Source organism: Haliotis rubra, unplaced genomic scaffold (genome assembly GCF_003918875.1).
Source record: "Haliotis rubra isolate DU_JTF1 unplaced genomic scaffold, ASM391887v1 Scf628, whole genome shotgun sequence".
Lineage (NCBI taxonomy): Eukaryota > Metazoa > Mollusca > Gastropoda > Lepetellida > Haliotidae > Haliotis > Haliotis rubra.
In genome coordinates, this window is record NW_025767333.1 from 1 (window position 1) to 20,575 (window position 20,575).

At 38.4% G+C, this 20,575-nt stretch overlaps 1 protein-coding gene across 1 annotated transcript; it reads left to right on the forward strand.

Moving 5' to 3' along the window:
* The first annotated feature begins 3,534 nt into the window (after window positions 1-3,534).
* On the forward strand, window positions 3,535-13,178 carry LOC124256426 (serine/threonine-protein phosphatase 6 regulatory ankyrin repeat subunit B-like). Its single transcript, XM_046690423.1, is given in 8 exon segments — window positions 3,535-4,042; window positions 4,044-4,337; window positions 5,243-5,266; window positions 5,470-5,580; window positions 5,676-5,945; window positions 5,987-6,145; window positions 7,639-10,873; window positions 11,960-13,178. Coding segments are annotated over 8 exon segments (4,404 nt in total). The 5' UTR covers window positions 3,535-3,807; the 3' UTR covers window positions 12,036-13,178.
* Window positions 13,179-20,575: the final 7,397 nt, after the last annotated feature.

Genomic DNA, 20,575 nt, shown 5'->3' on the forward strand with positions numbered 1-20,575 from the left:
TGCAAAGCCATATTGCTGGATAAAGAGATCAACATGTGCTTCCATCCATCTGCCCGTCCCCTGTTTTCGAGTAGAACTTCCAAACTGCAGAGTAAATTCATGATGACACTTATTATAATGAGTTGCGGTGAACCTGCTTCCTTTTGATGATTTGGGATATTTTGTATTCTATAACATTTATGTTTTCACTATGACAAAAAGGTATTTGTATTGTAAATAAGAGTAGAGCAGAACTCCTAATACTTTGAATATTTCAAGATGAAATTTTTAAATTCACTGATCGGTCTTGTGGTGAACAGGTGTCTTTGGATGCTTTGGGTTTTGCAAATACTGAACATTGTTAATTGTGTACCAAAACTTGGAACTATCTAATTACAGACCGCTAAATGTGGGGCAGAAGCAGCCAAACTCCTTTAGTAACTTCTCTGCCTCATTCTCTGCCTCACCTATCAGTCTTTCTACAACTCAGGACCTTCCTACCTTCAAGACCTTCTGACACATTACTTCCAGAAAGAACTCTGCGCCTCATCACAACAACTGTTACTTGCTGTCCTGAGCTACAATCTCAAATCATTTGGCTCAAGAACCTTTTCATAAGCAGCGGCTTCTCTTCTGAACTCTCTCCTATCGAGTTAAAATCATCTCCCCTTCCCCAAGTAGATTCAAACACGACTAAAGACTCATCTATTTCTCCCGCTACAAGTGACTTCTAATCATCTGTACCTGCCATCTGTATATATTTTTACTTGAGCTCAGGAAGCTTTGAGCATATCCCAGTGACGTGGTAAGGCGCTACATAAATGTCCTATTATCATTTTTTACTGATTTAGATGTAAAATGCAGCAGAGAGGGTTCATTATTATTAACTTCACCAGATCGGGTGATGTGTCATCTCTTGATGACTCTTGTTTCAGGCTGCAGAAGCCCTTGCTGCAAGAGTCTCCCATGCTTGATGAGGAACTGCCATGTATGGCCGCGTGCATCGACAGTATGTGAAACAGAGGCTGATGTCCGCTGTGGTGCTGGCTGTTGATGAGCAAGCAGAAACTGTGATGTCAATGGAATTTGCCAAGGAAGAGAGATCCAAGTAACTGATGTATCTGGCAGTGAATCAAGACCTGATGTGTCAAACAGTAATCTGACACCTGGTGTTGCAGGCAGTGAACTGACACCTGATGTGTCAGGGCTGTAGGCCGACACCTATGGATTGTGAAATGAATGAAACTGAAAATGTAAACGTTTCAGCGAAAACTCTATTATCCAAGGAGGAGAGTACAGGTTCTTCCATGGCTGAACTAGATCATGTTCATTCAGATGCCACCGCCCTTGGCCATGTAGAGACAACTAGAGACAGAAACTTCAGTGTTAGAAGTAGCATCCCATGTGAAATGTAATGGATCTCAGACAAACGAGGAAGATATGAAGATTGAAGCTGCAAAAGATTCTTGCACAGGATCACCTAGGCCGATGGAACTGTGGTCTTGAAAACACCTTGGTAAGCCTCTTTTAGTAAAGAATTTTTAGAACACTGAATAAAGATTCTTTTCAATCAGACATAAGTTTGATTGTTTGAATTTAAAGAGTGACATGGTGGGTGCTACAGTGTAGGGCAGGAAATGCTTACCACTGACCACTGAACAATCTGGCAGTCAACACTGAGTTTTAGTGATCCATTCAGAACAAATTTCAGAGGACAGTCAAGACTGGATACACTATACTATAGTCCTTGAGTTTCATATAAATACTTCTCATAACGATAAGTGACTAACTTCACTTTTAACAAAGTTCATGACCAACCTCAGTGCAACTTGATTGCCATCCCAACTGAACATGTTCTGATACCATTTGTTCCAGATAAATCCCCTTATTACCTCATTCTGGTACCAAACTGGGAATGTACTGGCTTGTTCCTGTATAAAATGGGGTTTTTAAAACATACTTTGTCATAAGTAACCCTTCCCTCAGAAAAAAGGTCAACTCTAGTCAATCAGAAAGCAGCTTTCACATGTAAGCATTATGGATCTTGTTACAAACAGCAACTTTCATTCCAGACTATACTTTGAAAAGTACTTGACAAATGTCTCGTTTCAAAGTAAAACCTGGACGAAAGAAGATTCTCTAATGTCTAATAAGTACTTTACGAATTTTTCTGGGACTATGGAAAGAATATGTTGTGTCAATTGAATTTTGACAGAATCAGTGGTAACCTTTTGTAGATCTATGATTAGAAATACATTCCAAATGTCACTTTACAGATCTGGTAAGCAACGCTCTTGATTGGTCTGAGGAAACTTGTTCTGACAATAACCCGAATACGATATCCTCCATCATTATTCATCATGTTTAGTGGTAGGGAAGAACTGGGATAGTATTTTCACGAGATTGTTCATGATCTACCAACACTGACATGATCTCAAAAGGTTGCCTTAATAAGATAAAAATATATGTCTGTTGAAAAGAAATTACAAATACCAGTAGCTTCTATGAATTCAATTTTTTACATTTCTTTAGAGCCCTCAGTTTGTAGTTTGTGACTACCTATTTTCAAACAGGATATGAAAATCTATTTCCTGCTCGGTCCTAAAACTAAATTACCCCAATATTGATGTATTGTCGCGGTAATATGATTCACGTTTTTTTAACCATCGTCTATTGCAGATCATGTTTCAACACGGTCACAGTGTGAGGCTTTATTTGAAAGCCAGAAGCCAAACTTTACAGCTCTGACGCTACTTTGTTTGGAGAAAGGACAATTGATGATGTCAAACCTGGATGATGCAGCAGTAGAGTGCCCTCTACAGGGGGCACATGAGGTGGTCCTGTCAGTTGACCAGAATTGACGAAATGAGTAAAGATCAGTTTAGCCAGTGCTTACATGGCCTGACTGGGTCATTACTCACATCACAGGATACAGTAGTACAGTTCAGGTATAAAGATACACAATCTCATGTAGAAGCAATCATCAAGGCTGCAGCTGTTGAATATATCTGTGAACTAGATCCTTTGTTTATATACAGACACGTGAAGGTGCTCTGGGCGTCTTTGAAGAATGACCCAGGATTTACCATTTACTTGGATAAGAGCAGACAGAAGGATTTGGCATTACACTTTGCAACAGAGATAGAAAAACACAACTTTGCTTTTACTTTGACTCATCAAGCTTGTGGAAAGCATACTTTTGCTTCAACATTAGTACGATCCATTGGAATGGGTACCTCAGTACACAGAAATGTAAGAGAACTTTTAAAACGTGTGATAAAACTCATGGTGGTACCTTCCTGAACTGGATATGTTTTGGAAGAAATGCTGAATTATACAAAGTGCTTTCTGCCACATGACTGAAGAGGAGAGGAAAGAGTGTGTCATACCGTGTTGTGTGAGTGGCAATTCAGAAATACTGCATCTACTTCTAGAAGATATGGAACTGGATGTAATTCTATCCTTGTCACCCAGCTTACAAGTAGTCTATGGCATTGACATTTGTAAGGGGCAAACTGGAATGTCTCCAAACTCATCATCTCTTCCCCCTACATCTCGCCTCCCTATTACGGACATGCAGACATCGTTCAGCTGCTGCTTCAGTATGGATGTGATAAATGCCCAGCTGGAGCCCCAGCTGGATGAGGCAGGACACGTTGCCGCCAGATCAACACCAGCTGCTGTAGCAGCACACGGAGGACATACAGAAGTATTAAAGTGTCTGATGGAAAGCAAGGCTGATGTCAATCTGGTCGACTGCAACTTTAACACTCCCTCCACTTAGCTTGTGAAGCCGGCCATAAAAGGAGTGTTTTGATACTAGCAAAAATGTGTAAGATCTCTCCCAGGAATAAAGATGGAAACACACCTGTTCATCTAGCCTGCCAAGAGGGAAGAATAGATGTTGTTGATATTCTACTTAAAAGAAATGCAGATCTCACCATACTAAACTTTGACAACTGTTCACCATTACATGTTGTATGTAGTAAAGGTTATTCCAATGTTTTACAGCTATTGCTGGATAGAATAGCATATCCATTGCCAGTTGATGGCTCCCAAACTCCCCTTGCATGTAGCATGTCAGAATGGACACTCAGAGATTGTGAGGACACTTTTACAACACGGCGCTGGCAGGTCCGTTTCAGCTGGTAAAACCACACCCCTTGGAATAGCTGTGAGAGAAAGACATACTGGTGGTGTTAAACTGTTGATAGAGAAAGGGGCTGATGTATCTGCTGATGGTCGTTATGGTGACACACTTCTGTCATGTGCCTGTAAGAATGGTCATATTGATATAGTCAAACTGTTGATAGAGAAAGGGGCTGATGTATCTGCTGCTGGTGGTTGTGGTTACACACCTCTGTCATGGGCCTGTAGGAATGGTCATATTGATATTGTCAAGCTGTTGATAGAGAAAGGAGATGATGTATCTGCTGCTGCTGATTATGGTTTCACACCTCTGTCATGTGCCTGTAAGAATGGTCATATTGATATTGTCAAGCTGTTGATAGAGAAAGGGCTGGATGTATCTAAGCTGCTGATGATGATGAAGGTTTCACACCTCTGTCATGGGCCTGTGGAAAAGGTCATATTGATATTGTCAAGCTGTTGATAGAGAAAGGGCTGATGTATCTGCTGCTGATGTTGAAGGTTTCACACCTCCGTCATGTGCCTGTGAGAATGCTCATATTGATATTGTCAAACTGTTGATAGAGAAAGGAGCTGATGTATCTGCTGCTGATGGTGATGAAGGTTTCACACCTCTGTCATGGGCTTGTAAGAATGGTCATATTGATATTGTCAAACTGTTGATAGAGAAAGGGTTGCTGTATGTATCTGCCGCTGATGGTAAAGGTGAGCCACACCTCTGTCATGTGCCCGTAGGAGTCGTCATATTGATATAGTCAAACTGTTGATAGAGAAGCGGCTGATGTATCTGGTGATGGTTATGGTTACACACCTCTGTCATGTGCCTTTAGGAATGGTCATATTGGTATTGTCAAATCTGTTGATAGAGAAAGGGGCTGATGTATCTGCTGCTGATGATGATGGTTTCACACACCTCTGTCATGTGCCTGTAAGAATGGTCATATTGAAATTGTCAAACTGTTGATAGAGAAAGGGGCTGATGTATCTGGTGGTGATTGATTATGGTTTCACACCTCTGTCATGGGCCTGTAAGAATGGTAATATTGATATTGTCAAACTGTTGATGATAGAAAGGGGCTGATGTATCTGCTGCTGATGGTGAGAGGTGACACACCTCTGTCATGTGCCTTTGAGAATGGTCATATTGATATAGTCAAACTGTTGATAGAGAAAGGGCTGATGTATCTGCTGGTGGTGGTTGGGTGAAGTTTCACACCTCTGTCATGGGCCTGTGAGAATGGTCATATTGATATGATCAAACTGTTGATAGAGAAAAAGGGCTCATGTATCTGCTGGTGATGGTAATGGTTACACACTTCTGTCATGTGCCTGTAGGAACAGGTCATATTGATATAGTCAAACTGTTGATAGAGAAAGGGGCTGATGTATCTGGTGATGGTAATGTTTACACACCTCTGTCATGTGCCTGTGAGAATGGCCATATTGATATGAGTCAAACTGTTGATAGAGAAAGGCTGATGTATCTGGTGATGGTTGAAGGTGACACACCCTGTCATGTGCCTGTAAGAATGGTCATATTGATATAGTCAAACTGTTGATAGAGAAAGGGGCTGATGTATCTGCTGTTGGTAGTTTTGGTTACACACCTCTGTCATGGGCCTGTAGGAATGGTCATATTGATATAGTCAAACTGTTGATAGAGAAAGGGGCTGATGTATCTGCTGTTGGTAGTTTTGGTTACACACCTCTGTCATGGGCCTGTAGGAATGGTCATATTGATATAGTCAAACTGTTGATAGAGAAAGGGGCTGATGTATCAAATGGTGGTTATGGTCACACACCTCTGTCATGGGCCTGTGAGAATGATCATATTGATATTGTCAAACTGTTGATAGAGACAGGGCTGATGTATCTACTGCTGGTGCGGATGATGATTTCACACCTCTGTCATGGGCCTGTGAGAATGGTCATATTGATATAGTCAAACTGTTGATAGAGAAAGGGGCTGATGTATCTGATGGTGGTTGTGGTTACACACCTCTCAAGTCATTGGCCCGTGAGGAATGGTCATATTGATATTATCAAACTGTTGATAGAGAAAGGGGCTGATGTATCTGCTGTTGATGGTGCCGGTGACACACCTGTTGTCAGACTTTTAGGTAATTTGAACACATCGGCAGGTTGGTTTGCCAAAGAAGAAAGAGAAGTTGTCTCTTTGTTGCTGAAAGAAGTGTTACCTAAACATGTAACATCTTTGTCCGTCTGTTTTCACAGATCATTGATTGATTGGGTCTTTACTTCTGAACGTCAAGATATAGAAAAAAATGTTTGTGATAGATCTGATCAGAAATTTTTCCCAGGCAAGATATGTCAGTCTTTACTGGAGAAAGCTGTTGTGAAGGGTGATGCGTATGGCGTTTGGTTGCTCACAGAATACGCCACGCCAGTGTTCTCTAATGATCTTCTCTTGAGTCTCATGTCAGAAGCTATAGAGAAGCGTCAAATTGCAGTTTTTCAAATGCTGCACTGCATCCCGCATGTTCATGATACCAGTGACACATTAGTTCAGAAAGCATGTCATTATGGATTGGTAGAAGTCTGTAATGTCCTGCTAAGATGTGGATCTAATCACTCTGGAGTATGTTTCACCAAAGCACTCAAAGTGAAAAATGTTGTTCTTGCCGAGCTGCTACTTAGCCGTGGTGTGGATGTCAATGCACGTGATGATGATGACAACACTTCACTGCACTTAGCATGTGAAGTAGGAGAATGTAGTTTAGTAAAGGTCATTGCCAAAAACATTGGTGTGTCACTAACCAACAAACGATCGGAAACACCTTTGTTTGTTGCATGTCGTTACGGATATGTCAATGTTGCCAAACTGTTGTTAAGCGTTTTAGGTGCAGACATAACAACAAAGGATTTCAGAAATACACCTTTGTTTGTTGCATGTCGTTACAGATATGTCAATGTTGCCAAACTGTTGTTAAGCTTAGGTGCAGACATAACAACAAAGGATTTCAATGGAAATACAGTTCTGCACTCTGTGTGTCAGTCTGGACAAGAGAAATTACTTCAGCTGTTTCTTCATTATATTTGGGTGGAAACAGACAATGGATATCCTGATCAAGCACAGGAACACTTTTGTAATCGTAGGTATGCTGGTGATGTTCTTCATCTTCTTAACAATGATGACGAAACACCCCTTCATGTTGCATGTAGAAATAAACGTGCAGAAGTTGTTAAATTACTGCTTCAGTACAAGGCTTCTGTATTCATGACTGATAAAAACGGACACACATTCCTCTCTATCATGCAATGAAACTAAAAACATTATTCAGTGTTCTTTGTTCAGTGACATGGGACATAAATGGGATGGATTCTGACGGAAATACCATTCTGCATATGGCATGCATGAAAGGCTGTTTGAAAAGTGTTGATGTACTTTGTAGCAGAGGAGCAAGTGTGGTGGTTTGCAACAAGAATCACGAATATGCACTTCATAAGTCCGCAGAGAATGGAAATGCAGAAAGTATGAACATTCTTTAGCTCACCAAGCTGATGTAAATGTGATTGACAGGGACAAGCAGACCCCACTACATATTGCATGTGCTGAGGGCCATTTGAAAATAGTTGAAGTCTTGATTAAAAGTGAAGTCAATGTAAAAGTGTCTGATAAACATTTACTCGTTCCACTGCATCTCGCATGTAGAGACGGACACAGAGATATTGCTGATGCTTTGATGAAGTCATCAGCGGACATTGAACCATTTTCTGGGAAACGATACACACCGCTAATCTATGCTTGTGAAGCCGGGCATATTGACTGTGTTGCACTCTTGCTGGAGAATGGTGCTTGTGTCAACGTTGCAGGATTTCGGGGCAATACTCCTTTACACCGAGCATCTGTTGGGGGTCATGTGAATGTTGTGAAGTTGTTGCTTTCTTGTGGAGCTGACCCAATACGGGAAAATGACAAGGGAAAGCTTCCATTACACCATGCAGTTCTGTGGGGCCACCTTGCCATTGTTAACATGTTATTAGATAAAACAAGATTGTTCCTTCATAAAATGGAAAATGTCATGTCATTGCTTGAAGGGGCATGTGCAAGAGGACATGCTGAGATAGTGAAGAGGTTGATCGATTTCATTCCAGGCGGTTCTATGTCATTCCTTCCCATAACTTCTCTTGTCGCAAGTGTCATCCGCGCAAACCACATTAAACTTTTACCTGTACTATCGGATACAGGGCTGGACATCAAACTGCAAGATGAATTTGGAAGGAACGCATTGCAAATGTTATGTGAAATGGAGGACTGTGAAATAGACACGTTAGAGAAAGGTTTAAAGTTAGGATTTGATTTATCAAAGACAACTGGACTAGGGGAATCAATGCTTCATGTTGTCTGCAAAGTAGGAAATATTGAACTGGTGAATTACTTGATTGGTAAAGGAATAGATATCCAGACAAAAGACACCAATGGAGATACAGCTCTCCATGCAGCATGTGCTCGTGGTCACTTTGAAATAGCTGAAGTACTGATTGAGAAAGGACTTAGTTTCAATGAAAAGAACACAAGAGCTATGAGTCCACTTGATCTTGCAATCATCAATACGCACTATGGAGTAACATGTGTATATGCCCTCTGGTATGTTGTGTCAAAGTGTCGTCCACGAATAAGCATGATATCCCTCCATCACATTTGCCGGGACAACAAAATACAGTTACTTTACAATTCTGAGATTGTTTTTGCTGAAAAAGACAGTGATGGAAATTCTGCTCTTCATATTGCCTGTATGGAAGGATCGGAAGAGATAGTACAGTTATTGATAATAGCAGGAGCCTGGTTGCTTGCATTCAATAATCGTGGGGAGGCACCAGTGCATATTGCTTGCCATGGACCATGTCTTAAAGCTATGATGGATGCAATTCACAAGAAGATCAAGGTCAAGGTTTTGTCACTGTGTGACAAAAATGGAAATACTCCACTTCACCTTGTAACATGCGAACGGAATCTAGGAAACTTGTGCATTCTTTTGGATAACAATGTTGATGTTGAAATGGTAAACAGCTTTCATCAAACTGCTCTGCACATTGCCTGCTATGGTGGGAATGTGAACGTAGTTGAAAAACTCTTAGGAGCTGGAGCTAGTGCTTTAGCTATTGACAAAAGTGGTAATACTCCTCTTCATATAGTATGCAAGGAGGGGAATCTACCATTGTTAAAGCTAATAGACAACACAGATGATGTGATTACTTCAAAGAATTATGAAGGAAGAACACCTTTCCACGAAGCAGTCAGCCATGGACACTATGACATGATCCATTACATGATGACAGAATACTGTCACTTTTCTGCCATGGATCTGTCCGTGCCGCATCTTCAGCAGTTTATCAGACAGGTGGGCAGAGAAGACTTCACGAGACTGATGATGGCTGAAGAGATTGATATTGGCTCCCATGGTAACACACCCTTACACATTGCAGCAGAAACAGAGAGCCTTGAAATGGTGAGAACTTTGATCAGACGAGGGTACAGCTGCGATGCTAGAAATAAGCAAGGAAAGACACCCTTGTATAATGCATGTTCAAGTGGAAGTGCAAACATAGTAAAACTGATTTTGCAAGAATCGTCATTGTCTAGTGTCAGTGATTCTAACAATATGACACCTTTGCATGTAGCCAGTTGGAAGGGCCACGTGGATGTCGTGAAGCTTCTGCTGGAATCTGACCCTGATCTCCAGGCAAAAACCAATGACGGACAAACAGCACTTCATTTGTCTTGTCTGGAAGGACACAGGGATGTTGCTGAAGTTTTATTGAAGGCTGGATCAGATATGAATGCATTAGACAGTGCTCTTGATACACCTCTGCATTTAGCTGCCAGAGCTGGTGTGTGTGATGTCGTGGTTCTCCAGGCTAAGTGGGGAGCGAGGGACACACAGTGTAACAAGCACGGTGATACTGCTCTTCATGTAGCATGTCATGAAGGACATGCTGATGCTGTCAAAGCACTTCTCAACATGGGGAGTGATATTCTAGCAACAAACAATTCAGAAAAGACCCCTCTGATGTTAGCCTGTGATCGACAACATGAGTCCATTGTGGAGTTGTTGCTTCATCGGTCATGGCTGCAAATACAAGTTCAGTGTTCACAGAACCAAAATCAGGGCTTCTTACGGAGGAAAACATTCATGAACAATCTAAACTACTGCCTTCTTGTGGCTTGTACGTACAATTACATTAACACAGTGAAACTGTTACTCAAGTATGATGTTGATATTAATCACAGACGTAGTGAGTCCGATATAGGGAACATATGTAGAGACAGGACTGAGGGCAGCTGTGCAAGTGACATGGACAAGGACAAGATGGAGGGTGGTTGTACAAGACATACGAACAGAGTTCAGATGGACAGGGAGGCCGAACTTGATACCCCATTACATAGCTGCTGCTATGAAGGACATTCTGAATGTGTTGAGCTTCTCATACAAGCCGGGGCACTGCTGGAACCAAGAACTGCTCGTGGGGACACGCCACTGCATGTGGCTTGCAAACAAGGACAAGCGTGTATTGTGGAAATGCTAATAGTAAATAGGGTCTCGCTATCGCCTGTGAATTCTGATAACAGTACTCCGCTACACTATGCCAGTGAAGGAGGATATGAAGGCCTTGTGTCGAGACTGTTGGAAGCAGGTGCAGATGCTGACGTCAGAGACGTTCACGGGAAATCCCCACTTGAAGTATGCAGCAGCCAAGGGGTGAAAAACATCCTCCATAAAAGGTAAGTGGGTTGTTGGTTTGTTGTTTAACGCCGCACTCAGCAATATTCCAGCTATATGGCGGCGGTCTGTAAATAATCGGGTCTGGACAAGACAACCCAGTGATCAACAGCATGAGCATCGTTCTACCTTAAAAAGTAAAAAGACAATGATGCAAAAAAATGCTACTGTTAGTAATAATATAATGTTGCATATTTATTTCGCCATTCAAATTCTTTAAACTCTCTTCATGATTACTTGAAATATTATTTACCAGAAATATTATGAGTCTTTTAGTAGTAGTATCCTGTTTAAACGATTTACAATAACCAGCTCTAGAATTCTTCAGTATGTGTTATAGGGAGAGGATATGATGTATGAAAAGTATTTTCTGAAACTGCTATAACGCTAGGATGCGCAGAGCATTATGTGAAACAGCACTGCAAATACCTCATTCATGTTTAAATGTTCAGCCATAGCTGGTCACCATTACTTTCTGTGATCATCAGTAAGAGGTGAATTGATGGATCCAGTGGTCAGACTTGGTGACGTGGTTGTTTGTTGATTGTTGCTCATGATATCAATCACTAGATTATCTTGTCCAGATAATATATCTACAGGCTGAATATCTATCTAATTCTCTCTCTCGGTCTCTCTCTCTCTCTCTCTCTCTCTCTATCTATCTATATCTAACTCTATCTATCTAACTCTCTCTCTTTATCTATCTATTTATATCTATCTATATATCTCTATCGATCTAACTCTCTTTCTATCTGTCTTTATCTCTATCTCTATCTAACTCTCTCTATCTAATCTACCTTCCTACCTATCTATATATCTATATCTGTCTCTTTCTATCTATCAATTTATATATCTATCTAACTCTCTCTCTATCTATCTATATATATATCTAACTATATATCTATCTCTATATCTCACTATCTATCTATCTCTATCGATCTATCTATCGAACTCTCTCTATCCTACCTACCTACCTACCTATCTATCTATCTATCTATCTATCTATCTCCAAACAAGAAGGAGTCATTCAATGTGTATGATGACTTCAAGTGTCTACGTTATGCTTATACGACATGTTATTTCCACAGGTATGGAAGAAAAAGAATTCAGGAAAGTTCACAGGAAGCTGAGGCTACCCCACTCAAAGTACCACGACACCAATGAAGGATCTAACTAGCTGAGGCTACCCCACTCAAAGTACCATGACACCAATGAAGGATCTAACTAGCTGAGGCTACCCCACTCAAAGTACCACGACACCAACAAAGGATCTAACTAGCTGAGGCTACCCCACTCAAGTACCACGACACCAATGAAGGATCTAACTAGCTGAGGCTACCCCACTCAAAGTACCACGACACCAACGAAGGATCTAACTAGCTGAGGCAACCCCACTCAAAGTACCATGACACCAACGAAGGATCTAACGAGCTGAGGCTACCCCACCCAAAGTACCACGACACCAATGAAGGATCTAACTAGCTGAGGCTACCCCACTCAAAGTACCATGACACCAATGAAGGATCTAACTAGCTGAGGCTACCCCACTCAAAGTACCACGACACCAATGAAGGATCTAACTAGCTGAGGCTACCCCACTCAAAGTACCACGACACCAACAAAGGATCTAACTAGCTGAGGCTACCCCACTCAAAGTACCACGACACCAATGAAGGATCTAACTAGCTGAGGCTACCCCACTCAAAGTACCACGACACCAATGAAGGATTTGACTGGATTATGAGTAACCTATGAAAAAGATGAGACGTTTTCGTCTCTGCTGACACACACACACCTGGTAGAGAGTGAGTTAAATCTCAACTGGGTTGTTCCTGGATGCCTGACACTCCTGGTACATCATCTGTTAATTATGCAGATAAATGGATTATTCACATCATATGACAACTAACTGCATGTATATATTCAGTGTACATATCTAAACAGTGGGCACTAGTGGGACGTTAGTTTTGTGATCCAGTTGTACAGTGCTGATAAACTGAAATGTACATAGACTGTACACCATATCTGTCAACTCAGGAATGATAGTAGCACCTGTACTGAAACCTGAAGTCTGCATGACAATCCATATTTAAATGTGTATATTAATGGTGTTCAAATACAGAAAACAGCATTGTAGAAGGTGTATATACTTGTCTAGTAACTATCAGAAAGAAATCGGTCCACCAAGTTTTATATTACATTGACCACCTGCACCCCATGAGTGACCTCATTTTGAACTATACTGATGGAAACAAATAAGGGAACACCACTTCATGGTAATGTTCCTTTATATATTTCTTAGATTTCCTCCCATGATCATTTGGTATTTGGGAGCTAGGGCTTTATAAAAAAAGGAAGTAAATGTTCACAGAAAGTGTTTGAAAAAATAATTATTGTTCACAATATCGACTAAAAATAACATCATATCTGCCACAAAAATTACATTTTTGAAAGGCTGTTATTTTTTCATAAAAAGTCCAACAACATTAAGGCTGGTAGTTCAGTTGGAAATACAAGTAGATTCAAACTATCCAGCTTGCATAAAAACTTCAATCCGAGCCATTCCTGAATATATTTGATTAAACTATCTGAGCCATTGCTGTATATATTTGATAAAACTATCTGAAACATTTCTGTATATATTTGATTAGACCATCTGAACCATCACTGTATATATTTGATAAGACCATCTGAACCATTAATGTATATATTTGATAAGACTATCTGAACAATCACTGCATATATTTGACAAGACTATCTGAACCAGTAATGCATATATTTGACAAGACTATCTGAACCAGTAATGCATAAATTTGATAAGACTATGTGAACCATTACTGCATATATTTGACAAGACTAACTAAGCCATTACTGTAGATATTTGATAACAATATCTGAACCATTACTGTATATATTTGAGAAAATTATCATGTATTTGATAAGACCATCTGAACCATTACTGTATATATTTGACAAGAATGTGTGAACCATTACTGCATATATTTGACAAGACTAACTAAGCCATTACTGTAGATATTTGATAACAATATCTGAACCATTACTGTATATATTTGAGAAAACTATCATGTATTTGATAAGACCATCAGAACCATTACTGTATATATTTGACAAGACTGTGTGAACCATTACTGCATATATTTGTCAAAACTGCCTGAACCATTACTGTATATATTTGAGAAAACTATCATGTATTTATTAAGACTATCTGAACCATTACTGCATATATTTGATGAGACTATCTGAACGATTACTGTATATATTTGATAAGACTATCTGAACCATTACTGCATATATTTGATAAGACCATCTGAACCATTACTGCATATATTTGACAAGACCATCTGAACCATTACTGCATATATTTGATAAGACTAACTGAACAATCACTGTATATATTTGATAAGACGATCTAAACCATCACTATATATGTTTGACAAGACTGTGTGAACCATTACTTTAGATATTTGATAATACTGTCTGAACCATTACTGCATATATTTCACAGACTATCTGAACCATTCCTGAATATATTTGATTAAACTATCTGAGCCATTGCTGTATATATTTGATAAAACTATCTGAACCATTTCTGTATACATTTGATAAGACCATCTGAACCATTACTGTATATATTTGATAAGACCATCTGAACCATTACTGTATATATTTGATAAGACTATCTGAACAATCACTGCATATATTTGACAAGACTATCTGAACCAGTAATGCATATATTTGACAAGACTATCTGAACCAGTAATGCATAAATTTGATAAGACTATGTGAACCATTACTGCATATATTTGACAAGACTAACTAAGACTATCTATCTGAACCATTACTGTATGTATTTGATAAGACTATCTGAACCATTACTGTATATATTTGATAAGACTATCTGAACCATTTACTGTAGATATTTGATAACATATAACCATTACTGTACTATCATGTATTTGATATCAGAACCATTACTGTATATATTTGACAAGACTATCTGAACCATTGTATATATTTGAGAAAACTATCATGTATTTATTAAGACTATCTGAACCATTACTGCATATATTTGATGAGACTATCTGAACATTACTGTATATTTTGATAAGACTATCTCGATCATATATTTGAACCATTGCACTGCATATATTTGACAAGACCATCTGAACCATTACTGCATATATTTGACAAGACTAACTGATCTGAACCATTACTGCATATATTTGATAAGACTAACTGAACAATCACTGTATATCTTTGATATAGACTATCTGATCTAAACCATCACTGTATATGTTTCACCATTACTGACTGTGTGAACCATTACTTTAGATATTCTGATAATACTGTCTGAACCATTACTGCATATATTTCACAGACTATCTGAACCATTATATTTGTATATTTGATATTTGACTGAACTATCTTGAACCATTACTGCAAATTTGATAAGACTATCTGAACCATTAAACTGTATATGTTTGACAAGACTTTGATTAAGACCATCTGAACCATTACTGCTGTATTTCACAGACTATTTGATATATTTGATAAAACTATCTGAACCATTACTGCATATATTTGATAAGACTAACCTGCATATTTGATAAGACTAACCTGCATATATTTGATAAGACTAACTGAACAGTCACTGTATATATTTGATAAGACCATCTAAACCATCACTGTATATGTTCGACAAGACTTCCTGAACCATTACTGCATATATTTGACAAGAATATCTGAACCATTACTGCATATATTTGACAAGACTCTCTGAACCAGTAATGCATAAATTTGATAAGACTATGTGAACCATTACTGCATATATTTGAGAAAACTATCATGTATTTGATAAGACCATCTGAACCATTACTGTATATATTTGACAAGACTGTGTGAACCATTACTGCATATATTAAATAAGACCATCTGAACCATTACTGTACATATTTGAGAAAACTATCATGTATTTAATAAGACTATCTGAACCATTACTGCATATATTTGATGAGACTATCTGAACAATTACTGCATATATTTGATAAGACCATTTGAACCATTTCTGCATATATTTGACAAGGCCATCTGAACCATTACTGCATATATTTGATAAGACTAACTGAATAATCACTGTATATATTTGATAAGATCATCGATCATCTAAACCATCACCGTATATGTTTGACAAGGCTGTGTGAACCATTACTTTAGCTATTTCACAGACTATCTGAACCATTACAGTATATATTTGACAAAACTATCTGAACCATTACTGCATATATTTGATAAGACCATTTGAACCATTACTGTATATATTTGATAAACTATCTGAATCATTACTGCATATATTTGATAAACTATCTGAACCATTACTGTATATATTTGACAAGAACATCTGAACCATTACTGCATATATTTGATAAGACTAACTGAATAATCACTGTATATATTTGATAAGACCATCTAAACCATCACTGTATATGTTTGACAAGACTGTGTGAACCATTACTTTAGATATTTCACAGACTATCTGAACCATTACTGCATATATTTGACAAAACTGCCTGAACCATTACTGTATATATTTGATAAGACTATCTGAACCATTACTGCATATATTTGATAAGACTATCTGAATCATTAGTGCATATATTTAACACGACCATTTGAACCATTACTGTAGATATTTGACAAGACTATCTGAACCATTACTGTATATATTTGATAAGAACATCTCAACCATTACTGTATATATTTGATAAGACTATCTGAGCCATTACTGTATATATTTGATAAGACTATCTGAGCCATCACTGTATATATTTGACAAGACTATCTGAACTATTACTGCACATATTTGACAAGACTATCTGAACCGTTACTGCATATATTTGACAAGACTATCTGAACCATTACTGTATAAATTTGATAAGAACATCTCAACCATTACTGTATATATTTGATAAGACCATCTGAACCATTACTGTATATATTTGATAAACTATCTGAACCATTACTGCATATATTTGGTAAACTATCTGAACCATTACTGTATATATTTGATAAGAACATCTGAACCATTACTGCATATATTTGTCAAAACTGCCTGAACCATTACTGTATATATTTGATAAGACTATCTGAATCATTAGTGCATATATTTGACACGACCATTTGAACCATTACTGTACATATTTGATAAGACTGCCTGAACCATTACTGTATATATTTGACAAGACCATCTCAACCATAACTGTACATATTTGACAAGACTGCCTGAACCATTACTGCATATATTTGAGAAAACCGTCTGAACCATTACAGTATATATTTGACAAGACTATCTGAACCATTGCTGTATATATTTGATGAGACCATCTGAACCATTACTGTATATATTTGATTAGATTATCTAAGCCATTACTGTATATATATTACTTGTTGTATATATATATATATATATATATATATATATATATAACTGTCTAATCTATTATTGAATAGCAGTGTTTGAGAGGAAAGTACGAATGATCACTGCATATATTTTATGTAACTATTTAGTCCATTATTGTTTACCAGTATTTGAGAGGTAAATAGGTGCCATCACTGAGTATATTTTATGTAACTATCAAATTTCTTGTTGTATACCAGTATTTGAGAGGAAAATAGGACTCGTTACTGTTTATGTTTTATGTAACTATCAAACTTCTAGTCGCCAGTCAACAAAGTTATATACTGTTATCATATAGCTGGGTGATGGCCGGGGGAAGGACATGTTTGTCTCTATGATCTCTGATATAATGTATCTACTCACAGGGACAGAACATATTGTTAGTCAGCTGAGACAAGAGACACACATGAACATGTGTACATGTGCCCTATCTGAATAAGTGTCTACCACACACACATTAGATCTTTCTTCTAGCTGGTTATTTAGAAAGTTGGCCCCTTTGAGTATAACATCTTCTGGGATCTGAATCCCCAGGTTTATTCAGTGATCATACAGTGTAATGTTTAACTGCTCCTGACAATTTCTTTCACAAATGTTACCAAAAGTTCATTTTTTGTTGTCAGATGGCCAAGTCAGGTAGTGATGTTGAGTCTAATGTCTCAAATCCCATATGAGTCAAAATGTTGTAGTTAATACCCAGGATTAAATGACAGCAGGTTTCAGGTGCTGATAAATTGGTTTGAAAGTGAAATAAGAACTGCACCTTGAGCATGTACTAGTGGATATGTGTACTATATAAATATCCTATAATATGATTATTATTGCAGTTATTTACAGTTGGTATACATGTATATATGTACACGTATGACACTTACGATTGTATCTATATTCAGTGTAATGTAAAACTGGCAATATGCTCCCAGTTACCCCCATTGCCCTGATGAAGGAGTTAGAATATACTCCGAAACTTTGTGTTCCTCAAATAAAGAAACTGACATCCGTTAATTCTTGCTTTTATGTGTATCACTTCTAAATGCCTTTCAAAGAGTGTGTGAGTGAGTTTAGTTTTACGCCGCTTTCAGCAATATTCCACATGTAAATAATTGAGTCTGGACCAGACAATCCAGTGATCAACAGCATGAGCATCGATCTGTGCAATACGGATACAATGACATGTCTCAACCAAGTCAGCGAGTCTGACTACCCGATCGCCTCTTATGACAAGCATTGGTTACTGAAGATCAATTCTAACCCGAATCTACATGGGTATCGTTCAAAGACTTAGATGTACTTTGTCGCGCCATTACTGTTAACGTACGAAATATCCATCTTGTTGGATCGACATCTGTAAATATGGTTACCGGTAGCTAATACCAAGTGAGAAATGTTTTTGTTTTTCAAAAATTGTAAAAATAAAGTTAAAACATCGTCCACTGTTTCATCTCCATACTTCCCCGTGTATTTGTGATGAGTTACCATGGTTGTGGGTGTAATCGTGCCCCTTCAATCTTTTGTCAGTGATTTGATCTAACACTGGGAAAAACAATACTTCTGTTATACCACAGAGTGGCAACGTTCTGTCTTACACTGAAACTAGTCAATCTTCACCAGTTATCTACTACTAAAGAAGAAGTTAAGGATAACCCAACTATCCTCATCCATATCTCTCATCACCATAGTCAATCTTTCATGCCATGATATATGAACTATAGCAATATGAAAGAATCCTTTCAGTGGTATGTTTTACAAATAAAAGGTACTGAGAGGTATTTCTGTCCCTAAATCCCCACCAGGCAGTCTTGTCATCCAGACAATCCAAACAACACAAGACCACAATAAGAATCCCTAAATCCCCCTAAAGCAGTCTTGTCATCCAGAGAATCCAAACAACACAAGACCACAATAAGAATCTCTAGTGTTTCCCACTGATATGGCAATGTCCCCCGCCACTATAGAATGGAATATCTATATTTACTACTTTAATTTTTTTGGGTCACATACAAGATGCTTTAAATGACTGGTGTCTGCATAATCACCCAATGTTGGCTGTCGACATAATTGAAAACATTGGGTGCAATATTTTATGAGATATCGCGTTTAAATAAGTTTGAAAAGTGGTCAAAGTGTCGTGGTGACCTTGAAGATAAGGCCAAGGTCACCTAAATCAACTGGTGTCTGCATAATCCCTTAATGTAGGCTGTCACCAAATTTGAAGACATTGGGTACAACAGTCCATGAGATGTCGCATTAACAAGAGCTTGAAAAGTGTTCAGAGTGCCGTGGTGACCTTGAAGATAAGGTCAAGGTCACCCAAATCGACTGGTGTCTGGGAAATCCCCTAATGTAGGCTGTCACCAAATTTGAAGATATTGGACACAACAGTGCATGTGATATCACGTTAAAACAGTTTGAAAAGTGTTCAGAGTGCCGTGGTGATCTTGAAGATAATGTCAAAAAAGTCCTTTTTCTTTTCTATGCATGTTTGTTTCTTTTGTACAGGTCTTGTACTTTCTCAGTCATATGAACTGTCACCTTGTCGCTTGCTCTGTTTACGTTACGTTTGTGGCGTGTCTGCAGGTAGCGTTTCTGATGAGCCAATATAGGGAACAATTCTGTAAAACAAAAAAGGATTTACAAAGATAGACAAGGCTAAGAATCTGCGATCAATGCAGGCAAGATTTTTAGGATTTACCACAAGAACCATTTCAATATTTTGCATGTGTGTTCAACATATTACACAATACCATCCAGAATATGGTAACACACAAAATACTGGCTTGGATATGATGAATAAAGTTACAGGGCTTCAGTATAGATTTATAGACATTATCCACTTACGTATATGTAACAGGTGGTGTCATGAAATATCTCAAGCATCGTACAATTATATTCAGAGCTGTCTCCAATACTTGCTAATTTCACAATAGGTTCACAGACACAGATGATGTGGGATGAACTTGAGGATGCTAAATGGGACTAAGCCTCACTAGTTCTCAATCTGAGCAAGTTTGATTCCAGTCATTTAAAACCCACCAAACATACAATGACCCACACTGCCAGACAGGTCACACAACCAGACAGGTCACACAGCCAGACAGGTCACATTGTCAGACAGGTCACACACCCAGACAGGTAACATTGTCAGACTGGTCACATTTTCAGACTGGTCACACAACCAGACAGGTAACATTGTCAGACTGGTTACACAACCAGATAGGTCACATTGTCA